Raw genomic sequence first — 17,767 nt, forward strand, 5'->3', positions numbered from 1 at the left:
GACTATGTTTCTTTAATGAAAACTATGCTTATTTTACTATGTTAAAAGATAATGTAGGGCTGAAGAGATGGCTCATAAATTTAGACACTGGCTGCTCTTCCAGAGGTCCTGAGTTCAATTCCCAGCACATGGTGGCTTGTAACTATCTATAATGAGATCTGGTGCCCTCTTCTGGTTGGCAGACACACATACAAGTAGAACACTGCATAATAAATGTTTGCTTGTTTGTTTTTAATCTTAAAAAAAAAAAAAAAAGATAATGCAACTCAACCAGTTTAAATGTATCCAATAACCCTTACCTGGTTTGGGCTTCGGCCTTACGTTCTGTGCATCATCTCCGTTGATGGTCACGGTCACAACATGTGTGGTACAGTTTGACAAGCCTGGATCCATACACACAGCTGTGAAAAAGAAGTGACAGCTTGTCTCAGGAAATGAAGCAAGTGCTTCAGTTGCTTGCTGCTTGATTCAAAATGTCACAGAGGAGGTGGAGGTCAGGGCTCACTGAACATGGCATCTAGTCAGCAGATGCTGTAAGACTGTGACACACGTGTGTACTCCAAAAGCGCTCAGACTTCCCGGAGTTCAAGCTTGGGAAGTCTGGGGGCTTAGATGGCCCTGGAGGGGACATACTTCTAGTGAGGACCATGGCACAGACAAGGAAAGTAAGGAGTAAGGTTTACTGTGTCCTGAAAGGAACTTGGTTTCATAATTTTCTAATTTCAGGTCCTCCAACTTGCTCTCATGCAGAGGAGCAGGTCACGCACACATGGGGGAAGGGCAATGGAACGCTGGCTCGTTGTGTAGTGCATGCTGACCTCCAGTTCACCGTCACATCCCTGCAAGGGCTAAGATCACAAGCATGTGCCGGAGCCCAGCTGAAATCCTTGGGTTCTCTCCGCCTGCGCCCCAACCGTAAAGAACCTCTACTTTACTTACGTTCAAGAACCTGACACCCGAAGGGCAACACTAACCTGGAGAGCACTCCGCAACATCGCCTTTGTAGCCCGTCTCTTCCTCCAGCTCCCGAAGAGCCGCTGCTTCTGGGCTTTCCCCGTCGTCTATGAGCCCTGGAGGACAGGCAGGAAGCCTTTGATCAGCGTTCTAACGGTCGCTAAGAGCTGACTTACAGAAGTCAGTGAGCCCTCCACACCAGGTGGGTGTAGTAAGTGTGCCCTGTGCCTCCTGCTTCTATCTAGATGTTGCTCGTGAACGCCTCCACTGTGTTCTGTACAGGAGGACAGTGCTACAAGGAAAGGTGATTTAGTGGTGGCCAAATGGGCTAGGTCTTGAAGGCTGACTCTTTTTGTCCCCCCCCCCCTTTTTTTTTTGGTATGGTCACAACTTACTTTTCTTGCTTTCCTTCCTCACAGGAAATACTGAGTCCTAGCAGTAAAGAGGCAGAAAGGAGTACCCAGAAGGCTGCGGACTAGGTCATTACTACAGCCACTATGAGGAACAAACAGGCCAAACAGGAGTAAAGTATTAACTCAGATTTGTTTTCTTGAATACAGCTGTGTAAAGAACAAGCAAATGTAGGCTTTTAAATCACTTTCAGTGTTAACTTCTTACTAAAATGGCAAGTGAAAAGAAGAATTAGCTATACATTGCTATGGACTGGGCCTCCCACTTCAGCCCTGGGAGTGTAGCACAGAGCTTTGTGCATGCTGGGCAAACACTGCCTCATGGAGCTTCATGAACCCGGCTTAGTAAGTATACCTCTTGGGACCCACAAAAAGGGTTTATTAAGCTCTTCATACGGGTACAGCCCAACAAATTGCTTTAATACTGTGTATCATATTCTGGCTGGTTTCTTTAATTACAGCAAAACTGAAGATTACCTCTACATGAAATCAAGGCAGTTTTCTTGTCCTTTTTGTTTATGGTAGATCAAGGTGTCTCCTGGCTACGGCTTTTGCAGTTCAGAGTCTGAACTACTCACTACTGTACAATTCTTGTGAGAGAAAGACTGCGAGCCACGGAAGGTGAAACAAGCTGATGAGTGAATGACAGGAATTACCAGGAGACTAAGGGCAACACTGCTGACATCAGTGGGCTATGCAGAGAGCGTGTGTGTGGCTGATCCCAACGTGGCCAGGGGCTGGAAGGAGCTCGTCATGGAAACATGTTATTTTCTTCTTATGTATTTGTGTGTGTGTGTGCATGGAGGCCCAACGCTGATGTAGGAATCCTCCTCAATGGCTGTGCATGCACAGAGGCCTCAATCCCTCTTCTGCCCAAGACCGTTTAGTCAGACCCACAGCTCACTGACACGGTAAGTCTCACCAGCCGGCTTTCCCCAGGGATCCCCTTTGGAGGTATGGACAAAAGCCTCCATACCTACCTGGCTTGACATGGGTTCTAGGGATCCACACTCAAGTCATCTTGTTTAGTTACAAGTGCTTTAACTGCTGAGCCTTAAAACATTTATTGTTTATTCACCGCTACTTGGTCAGATGAAAAGATGTTAAGATGTAAGCAATACAATGCTCTGGAGTTGCTCACCTGCTGGGAACTCCAGGCAGTAGCCACCCATTGGGGGCCGGAACTGTTTCACCAGAACAATACACTCATAATGAAGAGTTCTCTGCAGCACTGGGATGATTGACACGGCTGCCAAAAAGAAACAAAGCTAAGGAATCCTAAAGGAATGTCAGCCAGGCAGCCATCTGGTCGCAGCAATCCCTCAGACAGTCTAGATGTGAAGGCAGGACATCCAAATCATATTGAATTTGATGGTAAGCAATTAATTTAATCTACTATGTTGGCAGCCAAATTTGAAACTAGTCTTATTTTAAAATGTAAAAGTAATACTCTGTCAACTTTATTAATTATTAAAAGTTCATCTTAGTTTTCACAATATCATTTTCCTTTTCATTTTTCTTTTTTAGACGGGATCTGACTATGCTGTCTTCACTGGGTAGGCTCACTCACTCATGACTTCCCTGCTCCAGCCTCCCACGTACACAGGACCATGGGTGTGCGCCAGCAGACCCAGCCATGATTTCTTAAAAAAGGAAACCAAAAGAAACTAAGCACGTCACAAAGGGCCAAGGACGGGAAGCCCCAGCTCGCACGCAGCAGCCACAGAAGAAACAGCTGGCGGAGAGCGGTCTGCGTGCCGCTAGATTTCCTGTAAGCTGGAAGCCAGCTAAGATCCGCTGGGTCTTCTACCTCAGCGGTTGACTTTGCTGTTTTAGAATATAAGCTCTTCCCCTCCAAATAATTTGGCCTTAAAAATTAAACCTGAAAGCTCTGGAGACAGATACCACCGAGACTATTAGTGTCTCCCAAATGCTTTGACAGGTAAGAGCAGCTGCAGCAAAGCGACTATTTGCTTCCTGTACAAACAAACCAAGAATGGAAAGACAAAAAACCAACAAGAGCAGTGTGTCTTGGCCTCCCCAGACCACATGTGGCCACAGGGATGCTTCTGATGTGGGTGTAGCCAAGGAAGGAAGGAGAAGCGAACTGGGCTCCTTTCTCAATTCTTTTTCCTCTCAGCTGAAGCACGAAGGAGGGGAGATGGTTTGTCCACACCCAGGGCACTCGCTTTCAGAGACACAGCACAAGGCTGCAAACTATACTGACATATATTTGGCTATAAAAGTTAACAGATCTTTCCTTCAAAAACTGTTCCTAGCTAAGAGGAGCCAGAAGTTAATTACACCAAACACTTTGGAGCATACATTGTAAAAACAGCAGGGTCACACATAAAAGCCCAGTTGAGGGTAATCCGGCTTCGAGGTCTTTGGTTATATTAAACACCGTTTTATAATCTCATGTGCTAACTTCCTTCATAAAGAGCGTTATAATAGTCATACCATCAGCGGATTTTCCCTTCCTGGTTGTAAGTTTCACTGTTTCCCAAGTTCTATGTAGACAGAGAACAAAGAGAAAAAAATCATTAGTGCCAAAGGGAAGAATGTTCTTAGGTTTTCTGTAGACTATCAGCACTTCAGAGATGCAATGCATGCGAATATGCTAACGAAAGAGGTCAAAGAGCACAGAGTAAAGATATGTGCTTAAACTGTGCTTCCCTGGAGTACATGTGAATATAAAGAAAACGGTTGCCACCTTCCACCTCAGCCTCTGGCAGCAGCTGAGCACTGGGTCACTGCATTCTCAGAACATCTTGTTTCGGATAGTCAGGCTACAGTGAGCAGCAGGAGCTGGTCATGCAGCTGTCCAGACCTTTCTACAGTGATGCGGTCAGCCTCGAAGGACATTCCAGATGCATTCCCAAGAACAAAGGGTGCCATGCACAACGTGAACCACTGAGATTATGCAGGTTTAAAATATGTAACTAAACTACACAATTCAAGAAAGCAGAACCTTCCCACTTATCTGAGGAATTAGATTTTCTTTGTGTGAGTGCAGCCTTACATAGAGGGAAAGACAGGTCGCTAGAGGAAGCGGTGAGGTGCTGGAGGTCATACTCTGGCTCCCTTTTATGGCTTCACTTCCTGTTAGCGATCTGTTCCTGGCTGTTGTCAGGCTCTCTGGTAAGGTCTCTGCTATTCTACCTGCTCTCACAGGAATGTCAGCTACAGTTATATGGAAAATTCAGTTACTAGAAAGAAGTCACACCGTGGGGCAAGGGGAGGGAGTAACAGGAAACATGGCCCCTGTTGGTTCTCATCTCTCGGGGGAAGAAAAGCAATGCAATGCTAAAGCAGCAATGGAGGCGGTCAGGCATCCAGCATTATGCCATATTCTAAGGGTGGGATTATAATCTGGATGGCATAATTATAAAACATCCTATTCTGAGGACCCTCTTGTTCATATTTTTTTCCTGGATGTCCTTAAGGTTTGATAATATCACATCTTCACAAAAAGTTCCAGATAGTTAATCTGGCTTAAAACAAGAATAATAAAAAAACAAAACAAAACAAAACAAAAAACCCTTTCTGCAAATTGCACACCTTTCAGAACTACCCCCAAGTTTTATGGGGCAAATGTGTGAAAATGAAAATCAAACAGACTGCTGTTAGGACTCACAGTAGCCCAACACTCCTGTTTAGTAGTTAGTAGCGGGAAGCCAACCAACAAGCAATTCTCAAAAAGTAATACAGATCACAAGAGACAAAACACCTTTTGCCATAGTCTCCCTGCTGCCTCTTAAGGTTAGTCCTAACGACTGAAGATAGCTGGGAAAAGCACTGAAGGTCTCATCCCAAATACACTAGATGTAAGGAAAACAGAGAGGGAGGGAGAGAGAGAGAGAGAGAGAGAGAGAGAGAGAGAGAGAGAGAGAGAGAGAGAGAAGCATCATTACAGAGGTTACGGTGAAGAAAACAAGCAGTAAGGAGCCATACATGATGAGCAGTGTTCAGATGAAAGATTTGGGCTACTATGCCCCGTCCTTCTAGCCTTTTTGTATATACTATTTTCTAGAGCTTAGCATATATACAGGAGGGCTGGAGAGATGGCTTAGTGGCTAAGAACACTTGCTGCTCTTAAATTTGGTACCCAGTGCCCATGCTGGGTGGCTTACAACTACCTGTAACTCCAGCTCCAAGAGACTTGACACCCTACTCAGGCCTTAGTGGGTACCTACACAGACAGCATTCTTTCACTACCACGGAGCTATATCCCTAACTCATGTTCTTTATTTTAGGATGTTCAGTTTGCTTTCTGTCTCAATTTTTGGTGAATGTTTTAGTGCATAAATCTAATTCTAAGCACTAGGTAATTTTCTTAGCAAGTTACCAGAAGTGGAACTATGAGGTAAAAAAAATTACATTATATTGATATATGTTATTATATTTTATGGAATTTTTTTCCAATTTGCATTTCTGAGTAAGGTATAAGCATCCAAGTTTTACTTCAAAACCATCAATGGCTTTGTTCTTTTTAGTTCTTCTAACTTAGACATTAAAAATTTTTTTTTAGAAAGAATAGACACTGCTGAATATTCTACAGCTTGTTTAGCCAGAACCACAAATTTTAGGTCCATAATACTACAGAGAATGGGGTTAAAATGAATTTTATCACTTATAGTAACAACCATGATTCAGCCGTATTCAGAGAGCATCAGTGACCCAAAACATTTTAGCAACGGAGTAAGAACTGCATGTGACTCTTTGTTTAAAAGTGAGCTTACAATGAAGAACCACCAGTGTTCATGCAGACACTCTACAGAGACCTGGGAAAACCAAAGACACAAAGAAAAGAAAAAGGTTTACCTAGTTTTACCAGTAGGATCCATGTAAGTTGTTTTTGCAAATTTGACCCATTTTCCTTCTGAAATCAACTAAAACAAAATCAGACAGTTATAAAGTAGAAAATTTTCAAACAAAGTTGGTCTTTTTAAAAATCAAAAAGCATATTCTTTCAATTTTTTTCTATTTCCCTTCCTCCAATTTGCTTCCCTCCCAATAATTTGTGGGCAAGTTTCTAGTTTAGAATAAGTATCCAGGTTGTCTCCCTGAGGGCAGGTCTGCTTTTTTTGGTTTTTGCTTTTGAGTGTTTCAGGTAGAGCCAAGAGGGGGAAAGAATTAAAGTCTTGGGATGGGAGGGGGTGCAGGTGTGCAGTGAGAGCAGGCACCAGTCACCCGAAAAACATAAGTGACTTCTGGGCTGGGGAGAGAAAGGTTAATGGAGGGAGTAGAAGGGGTGGAGAGCTGGGTATTTCTCACGTTCCAACCCCAGGTATGGGTGCAAAGCTGGCCACACTGTTGTGTAGTTGTATGTAAGATTTTATTAGGAAAATAAGGAAAAAAAATCAAAGACTAGATTTTCTTTTTGACACCCAAGTTCCCACTCAGTCCAAGACAGGTACCAGAATCTACTCTATCTACAGACCAAGAAGTCTGGGAGCATAGCTCACCTATAGCACTGGAAGGATAAGTCACCTATGGCATGGGGAGGATAAGTCACCCATAGCACCAGGAGGATAAGTCACCTATAGCAACGGGAGTTTAAGTCACCCAGGGCACTGGGAGGATAAGTCACCTATGGCACCGGGAGGATACGTCACCTATGGCACCAGGAGGATAAGTCACCCAGGGCACCGGGAGGATAAGTCACCTATAGCACGGGGAGGATAAGTCACCTATAGCACGGGGAGGATAAGTCACCTATAGCACGGGGAGGATAAGTCACCTATAGCACAGGGAGGATAAGTCACCTATATCACAGGGAGGATAAGTCACCTATGGCACGGGGAGGATAAGTCACCTATAGCACAGGGAGGATAAGTCACCTATAGCACGGGGAGGATAAGTCACCTATAGCACAGGGAGGATAAGTCACCTATAGCACCGGGAGGATAAGTCACCTATAGCACCGGGAGGATAAGTCACCTATAGCACCGGGAGGATAAGTCACCTATAGCACCGGGAGGATAAGTCACCTATAGCACCGGGAGGATAAGTCACCTATAGCACCGGGAGGATAAGTCACCTATAGCACCGGGAGGATAAGTCACCTATAGCACCGGGAGGATAAGTCACCTATAGCACTGGGAGGATAAGTCACCTATGGCACGGGGAGGATAAGTCACCTATGGCACTGGGAGGATAAGTCACCTACAGCACGGGGAGGATAAGTCACCTACAGCACGGGGAGGATAAGTCACCTATAGCACCGGGAGGATAAGTCACCTATGGCACGGGAGGATAAGTCACCTATAGCACGGGGAGGATAAGTCACCTATAGCACCGGGAGGATAAGTCACCTATAGCACGGGGAGGATAAGTCACCTATAGCACGGGGAGGATAAGTCACCCAGCATTACGCTGAGCTGAGGAGTCTCTGTGAACGTGAAGCAATAGCCTTTTCTTACTAGCACCCTCATCCCTCACCGTCTTACCAACACCAACCTAGTCATTACCAGATCTCTCACAGACAACATGGAAAGATTCTAAATCAAAAGAATTCCAGAAAAGTGTCAGGACCAGAGTTCCAAGATGAAGTATTTAAGATGTATCCACGATAACAATTGTTGAGAAGAGAAAAAGATCCTAAAAGTATTACTCAATAACATAGTAAGAGGCAGACATTAGTTCTAGAACTCAGTGGAATTTGAACTACAATGAATGATTTAAGTTTTTATTATTTTAAAATTTATGCCAGGATGATAAACAGCTAAGACATAATTATTAAATATGAAATCTCAAAAGCCCATATTATGTGCAAAATCACGTATTTGTTTTTCTATCCAGCGCAATTTTTGGAAAGAAGACTCTCAATTTCCTTAGTACATGTAGTTAAGATGGATAAAACACTGTTCTCAGACAAGAGCACAAGGTGGCTTAGCCTCAAAAAGGGAGTGAGAAACGTCTGAAAACAATCTTCAAGAATAAAAACCCTATGGCAATAAAACAAAGTAGCCTGTGCGTGCATTTTAAATTTAGTGTTAGGTGAGGAAGAAAGGGGGCAGGAAAAGCAATTCAACCTACCTCCTCTGAGATAACGTGCTGCCTGGCGTTCCCAGAAGAATCTGTTGATTCTTGGTTCTCCATTTCTACCGAGATGGTCTCCACAGCCCTTGCTGGGGTGGAAAGGTCACGCTGTAAGGAGGTAAGATTTGCTCAGAGTCCCCAACCATGGGTCACTAGTCAAAGTACTTACTAGTCAAAAAAAAAAAAAAATCTACTAACAGAGCATCTTTCATGGGACTCTCTGGGAGAAGCTCCACAGAAGGCCTGCAGAGGCTCTCAGTAACACCCAGGCCAGAACTCAAAGTCATCAAAGACTCAGCGTAACCAGGGTCCAGTCCCAGTGAGGTTTACGCACTTTAAATTTCACTTTCCAGAGAAGAACAACCGAAGGATGACACGCCACTTTCCATAGCAACTTCTCATTATGGTCCAACTACCAATGCTTTACAGCTCAGGCTTTGTTTTTGCCTTCGCTTTGTTTTTCCCAAGGCAAGGTCTTACAGTGCACCCCAAGCTCCCTTCAACTCCTGATCCCTTTGTGAGGGCAGCACCATCATACCAGACACAGAGTTAAACTTGCACAGTTTATAGAAGTCTGGGGCAAGCCAACTTAGCATTTCAACAATTTTAGATTCTTTGTCTGTTTTCTGTTTGAATTTTTTTTTTTACTGGGGTTGAACCCAGGGCCTCACTTAGGCTAAGCAAGTGGTCTACATCTATATGTTGTTACCCATCTAATAAAGAATTCATTTCTACTACGTGTGCGTGTGTGGGTGCACGCAGCTGCCTGCGGAGGACAGTGGCACCACAGCTCTGGGACTGACTTACCAGCCACTGCAAGAGGACTGATGCGAGTGCTGGCAGCTGATCTTAGGTCTTCTGGAGGAGAGCTCAGCTGCTGAACCATCTCTCTTTTGAACTGTTGTGTGAGCACACATGTGTGTGCCATGGTGTGCCTCTGGCACTTAAAGGACAACTCTTAGGAGTAAGTACTCTCTTTCTACCACGGTTTTTGGAAAGCAAACCCACTTTGCGAGGCTCATGTGGCAAGGCTTTTACTCACCTCACTAGCCTGATCGGCAAGTTCTTCCTTTCTTTGATATATATATAATTTTTTTTTTGAGATAAAGTCTCAAGTGGCCCAAGGCTGGCTTTGAACTTGATCTGTAGTTGAGGATGGCCCTAAACTCCTGCTAACTGTGCCCCGCTTCTCACGTGCTGGGAAGAGAGGCAAACTCCTGGTGCATCTGGTGCCAGGCGCTGAGCTGAGGTTTTATAGTAGGCAAGTTCTACTAACTTAGCCACAGCTCTAGCCCTTCCTACTCTTTTTTTTCTGAAAGAATCTCATGTAGCCCAGGCTAGCCTGGAACTTCTGAACCCTCTGCCTCCGTTTCTCAAGTGCCGAAATTACAGGCATGCAGTTTTAAGAATTTGAGGCTTATATACAAGTGGGATTAAGCATGTACCTCATTATTAAGCATGTGATTAGGTATGCACATTATTAAGCATGTACGCTATTGTGGCCCATTTATGTTTAAGTGTGAGCAGGTATAGTTAGTTAGCCAGTGCTGCGGTCTGCAATGTGAGCCGACTGTGGCCTACCGTGGCACACCATTCAGAAAGGACCCTGCCTTGCTGAAATCTTGGTTTTGTACTGCGCTTCTGTCTGCTGGTCATCCAGAGTCATTTCCCAGCTGCCGTGCTTTCGGTGTCTCCACTGAGAAGTCCAAGGAGACCCCAACTCCTGCTTTGTTTCTTTTTTCACTGCTGTGACTTTTCACCTTAGGCTGATACTCTACTAGGCACTCAAGTGAGCCCCTTCAACCTGGAACTTCAGGGTATGTGTGCTCAGACGTGTGTTTTAAAGGTATTTTAATTGATAACTATTCTCAGAACTTCCTCTGTTCTGTTAGGAACTGTTACTTAGCTGGTGGACTGGGCCAGGATGTACCTCAAAACCTAGAGCACTTGCCTCATCAACACAAAGCCCTGAGCTAAGCTGCCAGCGCTTCCCTACTGCCAGCACAACAGCTCTGGACTTCCTGGATTAGTGTAAGGCTCTCCTCCCACTCTTGCTTCCCATCCCTTCCTATCTACTCCAACCTTGTGAAGTGCTCGGAACTATCTCACTCCTCACACTTCTGTTTCCAGGGCTAGGGTGTGGGCTTGATTCCAGAACTCCCCTTTGGATACCCCCCTCAAAATAAAAAAAAAATTTATTTATTTATTAAGTATATAGTGTTTTGCCTGCATGTACACCAGAAGAGGACACCAGATCTCATTATAGATGGTTGTGAGCCACTATGTGGTTGTGGGAATTGAACTCAGGACCTTTGGAAGAACAGTCAGTGTTCTTAACCTCTGAGCCATCATCTCTCCAGCCCTAGATACCAAAATTTATGTGGTCACTTAAGTTTAATGGTGTAACATTTGCATTTAGCCTATTTTTATCCTCTTGAACATTTCAAATCATTTCTAGAAACACACAGTACTTAATACATTGGATATGCTACATAAATGTTATACAGTATTGTTTAGGGAATAATGAAAAATAAAGTCCTTAAGTTCAATATAGAGACATTTCCTACCTCACCCCCCAATACTTCCCCCCTGTAGCTGGTTGACATGTTTACAGAATCCACAGCTCAAACTGTATAGGCATCAATTTTCTTGCCAACATGCCAGCATCATGCCAACGATACTAAGACAAAAGTATCATTTCCCTTACTTAAAATATAATCAACAACAAAACAAAATGCATTCATACTCTATATTCCTTTTTTAAAAATGCAGTACCTGGTGAGTATCTTAGGCTAGCACCCCTGTAGTAGACCCATTAAAGATGTGACCTCTACACACAGTGGGCAGCTGAGAGAGAGGCTCTGCCTTCATGGGCCTGTCTTCTAGAGGGGAGCTAGGGAGGAAAGGGAAGATCAACATGGGAAATTTGTCAAGTAATCCCCAATTTTAAGAAGGAAGATTATTAAGGATAAGCAGAGTGAGGAAGATGTTGTTTTTGGTGACATCTGAACATAAAAAGGAAGCAAGTGACACAGACATTATAATCCCAAGACAGTCACTTAGCATGGTGACATGCACAGCCTGCTTAAAACAACAGTGACTCAGGTGGCCATTTACTGAGCTAAGTTTTAAAGTGTCACTGGCTGAGAGCAATGGTTTCCATCACCACAGGTAACCAACGTAGAACATGAACAGCTGGCCAAAGGCGAAACCCACTGAGTTGCACCTTGCACACTCTATACTCACATGAAAGAATGTACAATTTTTCTCTGTTTCTTGACACAGGGCCCTGTGAAGATCAAGCTGGCCTTGAGCTTGTTATGTGGCAGAGGCTGGGCTCGAACACTGGATCCTCTGGCCACCACCGCTTACGGGCTAGGATTAGAGGCCTGTGCCATTTTATCTGGCTAAAGATCTTTTTTTCTTCTAGAGATTCATTCTTTCTTACTAATAACACACAGCAGGCAAGGAAATGTGCTGATGCAGGGACATTTTGAATTCTAATTCTAAAGAAAAGTAACTTTTAGGCAACCATGCTGCCCCACTGGCTGGACAAATTCAACCATCTAGAATGGTACAAAATGTTTATATTAAGTGCTTACCTCCTAAAAACTTTCCCGTCCTTCCTTCCTTCCTTCCTTCCTTCCTTCCTTCCTTCCTTCCTTCCTTCCTTCCTATTACTGAAGCCTGGGGCTTGCCTTATCCTGAGTGTTGGGAATACAGGTATGAGCCACCACACTCAACTGATACCACACAAGGAAAAGACTACAAACCCTATAAAAGGTGGCTTAGTACTGACAGGTGGTCAGAGGCCAAGCAAAGAGCGGCGTGCTCCACTGAGAAGGACTGACACCCAGCAGTGAAGCATCAAGGGAAACAAATGTCTGCCCAGCTCTCTGAATTGCAGCCTTTCCCCCAACTTTGCTTAAAAGAAAGCTGTGCACCGACCCAATGGCATTAACATGTGCAAACACATTTCCAAGAACCTTTGGAACCCACATTTGGCTGGGTCCCTGCCTTGTCCCCTCAAATTTTCATGCTAAGGACATCACTCTGATTGGCACATCACACATTTCTGTTATTACTCCAGTTGGGTTTGGATTAAGGCATCAAGCACAAGCCTCCAATTAAGGGGAGGAAACCAAGTGGCCAGTACTAAGTAAATGTGGGTATTTTAGAATGAGCAACAACAGCTGGGTATGAGGTAAGTAGGAGATACAATCTCACAGGCCTCAGCTTTCCACAAAGAACTACAGGCAACTAAGGAAAACTGACATTGAGAGAAATAGTCTTCTCAGGGAGAACACATAACTGGTTGCCCAATACCAACCAGTTAACCCTGAAAACAAACATACAAGTTAACATTATACAGACTAAGCAGGTTGTGTTTAGGAATATGCCATGCAATAAAAAGTAATGAAAAATAAGGCATGGATTTCAAAGTATGGAGTATGCAGGAGGAACGCAGGGAGCTAGGCCTCACTGCCGAACTATTTCCTACATATAAATGCAAGGGAAGAGGAATCACTGTCGTCAGCTGAGCAGCCCCTGGGGACCCCTCCAGGCCCCAGTGGACAATCCCACACCAACGGTCACCAAGTTGGCTTTGACTAAACCAAATGGGTCATATAACAAAACCAAAAGTCACAAATCTGGGAAAGGAATTGATAGGAAGAAGAGAAAAGAGTAATCAGAAGGCAACCAGGACACATTTGTATAAAACTGTCAAAGATTAAAAAAAAAAAAAGAAAAGAAATGTCATCTTACTTAATAAAGAGCAAAGAATCAAATACCTAGTATAAAATATTAAGTAATTTTGGCTACTATAACTTAAAAAAAAGAAAATATAGTATACATAGTAAAAATGTGGTGCCCACATCAAATGGATTTCAATGCCCTTTACTTCACTAATAACTGTTCTCAGACGACAGGAGAGATCCTGTACTCACACTGGTAAGAGCGGGAAGGGTATATTGTAGTGCTCGGAGGAAGGAAAGGGAAGGGGTAATATATTATAATCTCAAAAATTCTTTAAAAGTTATAAAAAAGAGATAAATGGGAGTTAAGATGCAAAATAGTGAAACCAAAAACTAAAGTCAGGCTGGCCCTGCACTGTGCTCATTGCTACCTTTCCTTGAATCCCTGTAGTTTGTTCCAAATGGAAAGCGAAACAAAACCTTAACAAGTGGCAGCACGTCCACTGCGTGCTCTCTGATACAATCTGAGCAATGTCACCGCATTGCTCAATACTCACGGCATCTAAAAATACCATGGACTTTGACAGGCATGACAGCACATGCCTATAGTCATAACTATTGGGAAGACAAGTTTCCCGTGCTGAAACTCAGGGGAACGCCGTGGAGGATTGGGAGAAAAGACTGTGAAGGCTGGGAGACAGGAAGAAGGGCTGCAGAATTATGAACAGCTACTGAAGTCAAGGACTCCCCCAAACTGCTGATTACTGCAACGAGCCTGCTCGACAGCCAGATGAGTAATGCAGGAGGGACGCAGGGAGCCCTAGGCCTCACTGCCGAACTATTTCCTACATATAAATGCAAGGGAAGAGGAATCACTGTCGTCAGCTGAGCAGCCCCTGGGGACCCCTCCAGGCCCCAATGGACAATCCCACACCAACGGTCACCAAGTTGGCTTTGACTAAACCAAATGGGTCATATAACAAAACCAAAAGTCACAAATCTGGGAAAGGAATTGATAGGAAGAAGAGAAAAGAGTAATCAGAAGGCAACCAGGACACACTTGTATAAAACTGTCAAAGATTAAAAAAAAAAAAGAAAAAAAGAAAGAAAAAAAGAAAAGAAACATCATCTTACTTAATAAAGAGCAAAGAATCAAATACCTAGTATAAAATACTAAGTAATTTTGGCTACTATAACTTAGAAAAAAAAGAAAATATGTGCATTTGTATTATACATAGTAAAAATGTGGTACCCACATCAAATGGATTTCAATGCCCTTTACTTCACTAATAACTGTTCTCAGACGACAGGAGAGATCCTGTACTCACACTGGTAAGAGCGGAAAGCCACTCGAGTTTACCATGTGTTCTTTCTCCAGGCAGGAATGGGTAATAGGTGGCAAAGAAGGGAACGGACATCTCCTGAGATTTCGCCACTTGGTGACTTTGTATTATTATACCACTTAATTCTAGATGAGTAAGAGAGAACTGACAGCAATGACCCTTGGGAGGGTTAACTGATAACAGCTACAAAGTAATGAGTCCTGTACAGAACTTCTTGTTCAAGCAAGAGAAAATGCGAGTGTGCAGTCGGGTGTGAGCAGCAACAAACAACAATGTGCGATCAGTACTTGTTCTAAAACAGCTTTTAGGGAAGAGAATACAAGATGGTAGCCGTAGGATTTTAAAGGAGACTGGGACATTAAAAGAGGGAAAGATGTGTAGATATACTAGGCTTATAACATTGGAAATATTCATCTGAAAGTCATGTTTTGAGTTCAAGAAAGAAAATGTCTTTTTCTTTCCTCCCTCCCACACTTTGGAATTACTCAGGAAAACCCTTTGCCCCTGAGTACTGACATAGGAATAAAAAAAAAAAAAATCCCAAGTAGCTGGTGGGAAAGCTTGCTGAACAGGCCTGAGTCCTCGAGTGAAATCCCAGTAGCTCACCATGGAAAGAAAGAACTGACACCCAAAATTTGAAAAGTTGTCCTTTGATTTCCATACGCCTGCAGTATATACCCACCTGCACTGGCACTATGGCTACTACCACCATTGTATTTTAAGGCATTCATTGAAAAAAACAATAATAATTAAAAAAAAAAACAGCAAGGCTACACGAAGACAAACATGGTAGTTAAAGAATAGCTAAGAAGTTAGCTCTACTGTTCAAAGCGCTTGAGCGCCTGGCGTTTGTATTGGCAACTTACTGAATGTGGACTCAGTCTGTAACCACAACCCACTGCAGCGCTAAAAGCGATATTGAAAACACAGAATATGCAAGATTCTGTTTGGTTTCCTTCCCTCTTAGGAAGAGGTCCTGTCCTCTTCCTAAACCTTGTAAACTGAGCTGACTCTCTACAAATAACTCTCAGTCTCTATGCTCAAATATTTGCCGAGCTGTTTAAGTATTGCTTCATCCAGATGACTAACATTCCTGGGGTTGCCTTTTTTTTTTTCTTCCCTGTCTATAAATTGCTATCTTCAACAAAATGTACTTTACCCAAATGCACTCCCAACCAGCACCAACATTTCCTTCTCCTGCAACTTTGTTCAGTGCCGGGCGTGGTGACGCACGTCTTTAATCCCAGCACTCCGGGAGGCAGGTGGATCGCTGTGAGTTCAGGGCCAGCCTGGTCTACAAAGTGAGTCCAGGAAAGCCAAGGCTAGCACAGATTGACACTGTCTCAAAACAAACAAACAAACAAACAACAAACAAACAAACAACAACAAAACCCCAAGTGTTTGTGACCTCTCACATACGGTCTTGGTCTCTTAGCTCTGCAGCACCATCCTCCAGAAAAAGCAAAGGTACAAGACGGGTTAGTGCTGCTTTGCCTCAAAATACAGAGGACTAGCCAGATGCGGCGGTGCATCCCTTTGATCCTAGCATGGGGGAGACAGAGGCAGGCAGATTTCTGTGAGTTTGAGGCAGCTTGGTCTACATAGAGCAATGGCTCTCAACCGTCCTAACGCTTTGACCCTTTAATACAGTTCCTCATGTTGTGGTGACCCCCAACTATAAAATGATTTTGTTGGTACTTCCCACCTGTAATTTTGCTGTTATCAATGGCAATGTAGCTATCTGGTATATAGGATATCTGACATGTGATCCTTGAAAGGGTCACGATCAACAGGTTGAGAGCCACTGAATTCCAGGATAGACAGGATTACATAGAGAGAGACCTTTTCTCAAAACCACAAAACAAACAACAAAAGCACAGGACTGATTAATTCTGGATTATCACAGGTACTTAAATAGTAATTGCTGCGTCCTACAGCCCATCAGCTCACACTGCAACACATCAGCTCACACTGCAACACTATAACGCATTTCTCTTGGCTCTGAAACTGTCTTCTTTAAGCAATGCTGCCACTCACTTCACCTGTAGCTTTTTAAACAAACCATACCTCTGGTATGTGTGTATTCTAACCCAAAATAGGAGTCTATTGATTATACCTCTTTCTAACTTAAACTGCTTAGATGGGCTGGGGGTGGGGGGTGGGGGTGGGGAATGCATTTGATGGGGGAGGTGGATAATTGAAATGTGGTGCTTTAGGACAAACACATGCTTGGAACCAGTCCAAGGCTTATAAATTATAGGAAACACCAATTGGTTTTTAAAGGCCTATCTCTTGCAGCTAGTGTTCCCCCCCCCCCCCCTTTTTAAAGAAACAAGAGCCAGGCGTGGTGGCGCACGCCTTTAATCCCAGCACTCGGGAGGCAGAGGCGGGCGGATCGCTGTGAGTTCAAGGCCAGCCTGGTCTACAAAGTGAGTCTAGGACAGCCAAGGCTACACAGAGAAACCCTGTCTCGAAAAAAAAGAAAAGAAAAGAAAGAAAAAAGAAACAAAACTGAACTTTGTAGGACGATAGGTGAAAAAAAGGAGTAGGGATCAAAAAAAAAAAACCACTCAATTACAACTCTTCCAACCTTTATGATTTCACCATTGCAGAGGAACTGATAAAAACCTGTGCTTTTCCACACTTCTAACTTTTTCGGGACTGGACTAAATAAACTTTAAGCTTAAAAGACACAACTTTCCTCTTTTCCTTCATTTCTCAGACGAACATCATTTTTTTCATCTCCAGGTTAGTAAAATAACCTCCCTTCTACCCAAGACGGTACCTGCAGAAGTTCTTCCCTGTGTCTATAAAATTCTCCTTGTGAGAAAGAGAAGGGACCATCCTTCGTGTAGATGCCTCAACTAATGTGTTCAAGCATTTACTGTGCCGTTCCCGGGTTCCTCTCTTAGTGCAGGCTGGTCCCGGGGATCCCAGGTCCTCTCGCGCTCAGGCGCGGACTGGGAGACACGCGCGGGACCAGCTGCACTCTAAGCACCATCAGCTGGGCTCGCGCCCTTCTTTTCTGTTCCCTCTCCAGGGACTCTTAGTACGGAGATCGGCTCGCGCCCACTTACCTACACTAAGCTGTGGGATGTGGAAGGGATGGAGGAGGAGAGCAAAAAGAAGCAGACAGCAGCTGCAGTCTCCGTAGAAGCGGGCGCTACTGCTCGAGAAACCGGCGCCTCTCGTGGTGCAAGGAGGATGTGCACACGTCCTCCTCCAGGCACCCGTAGAAACTCCGGTAGCTTCAGATGATTACCTTCCGGGTCGAAGTGCATATAGACGAAAGCGGAGTTGTAAGCTTCCTAAAATTCTA

General features: G+C 43.9%; 1 protein-coding gene and 1 long non-coding RNA gene across 3 annotated transcripts; one reads left to right on the forward strand and one right to left on the reverse strand.

Moving 5' to 3' along the window:
- Positions 1 to 222: 222 nt before the first annotated feature.
- On the reverse strand, positions 223 to 17,679 carry NUDT5 (nudix hydrolase 5). Of its 2 annotated transcripts, none has more exons than XM_084784039.1 (7): positions 17,526 to 17,679; positions 8,406 to 8,516; positions 6,189 to 6,256; positions 3,825 to 3,874; positions 2,506 to 2,613; positions 975 to 1,070; positions 223 to 401 (listed from the first exon to the last, which is right to left on the reverse strand). In XM_084784039.1, the coding sequence occupies exons 2-7, from the start codon at positions 8,466 to 8,468 to the stop codon at positions 238 to 240; spliced, it is 549 nt and encodes a 182-aa protein (XP_084640165.1). In that variant the 5' UTR covers positions 8,469 to 8,516; positions 17,526 to 17,679; the 3' UTR covers positions 223 to 237. The 2 variants fall into 2 exon arrangements, with proteins under 2 accessions (XP_084640165.1, XP_084640166.1); XM_084784040.1 differs by having other exon boundaries at positions 8,406 to 8,497; positions 17,526 to 17,658.
- LOC311598722 lies at positions 1,026 to 2,498 on the forward strand. The gene is made up of 3 exons (XR_014779635.1): positions 1,026 to 1,156; positions 1,374 to 1,709; positions 1,890 to 2,498. It is a non-coding gene; the product is annotated as an uncharacterized lncRNA (long non-coding RNA).
- Positions 17,680 to 17,767: the final 88 nt, after the last annotated feature.

This window comes from Acomys minous (assembly GCF_964271855.1).
Source record: "Acomys minous genome assembly, chromosome: 5".
Lineage (NCBI taxonomy): Eukaryota > Metazoa > Chordata > Mammalia > Rodentia > Muridae > Acomys > Acomys minous.

Excerpts from the sequence above, each read along its gene's own strand:
- NUDT5 (XM_084784039.1), bottom strand. The coding sequence starts at position 8,468 with ATGGAGAACCAAGAATCAACAGATTCTTCTGGGAACGCCAGGCAGCAC. Across the intron at positions 6,257-8,405 it reads AGCACGTTATCTCAGAGGAG|TTGATTTCAGAAGGAAAATG; the intron begins GTAGGTTGAATT and ends ATTTTGTTTTAG. Across the intron at positions 1,071-2,505 it reads CTGCCTGGAGTTCCCAGCAG|GGCTCATAGACGACGGGGAA; the intron begins GTGAGCAACTCC and ends CCTGTCCTCCAG.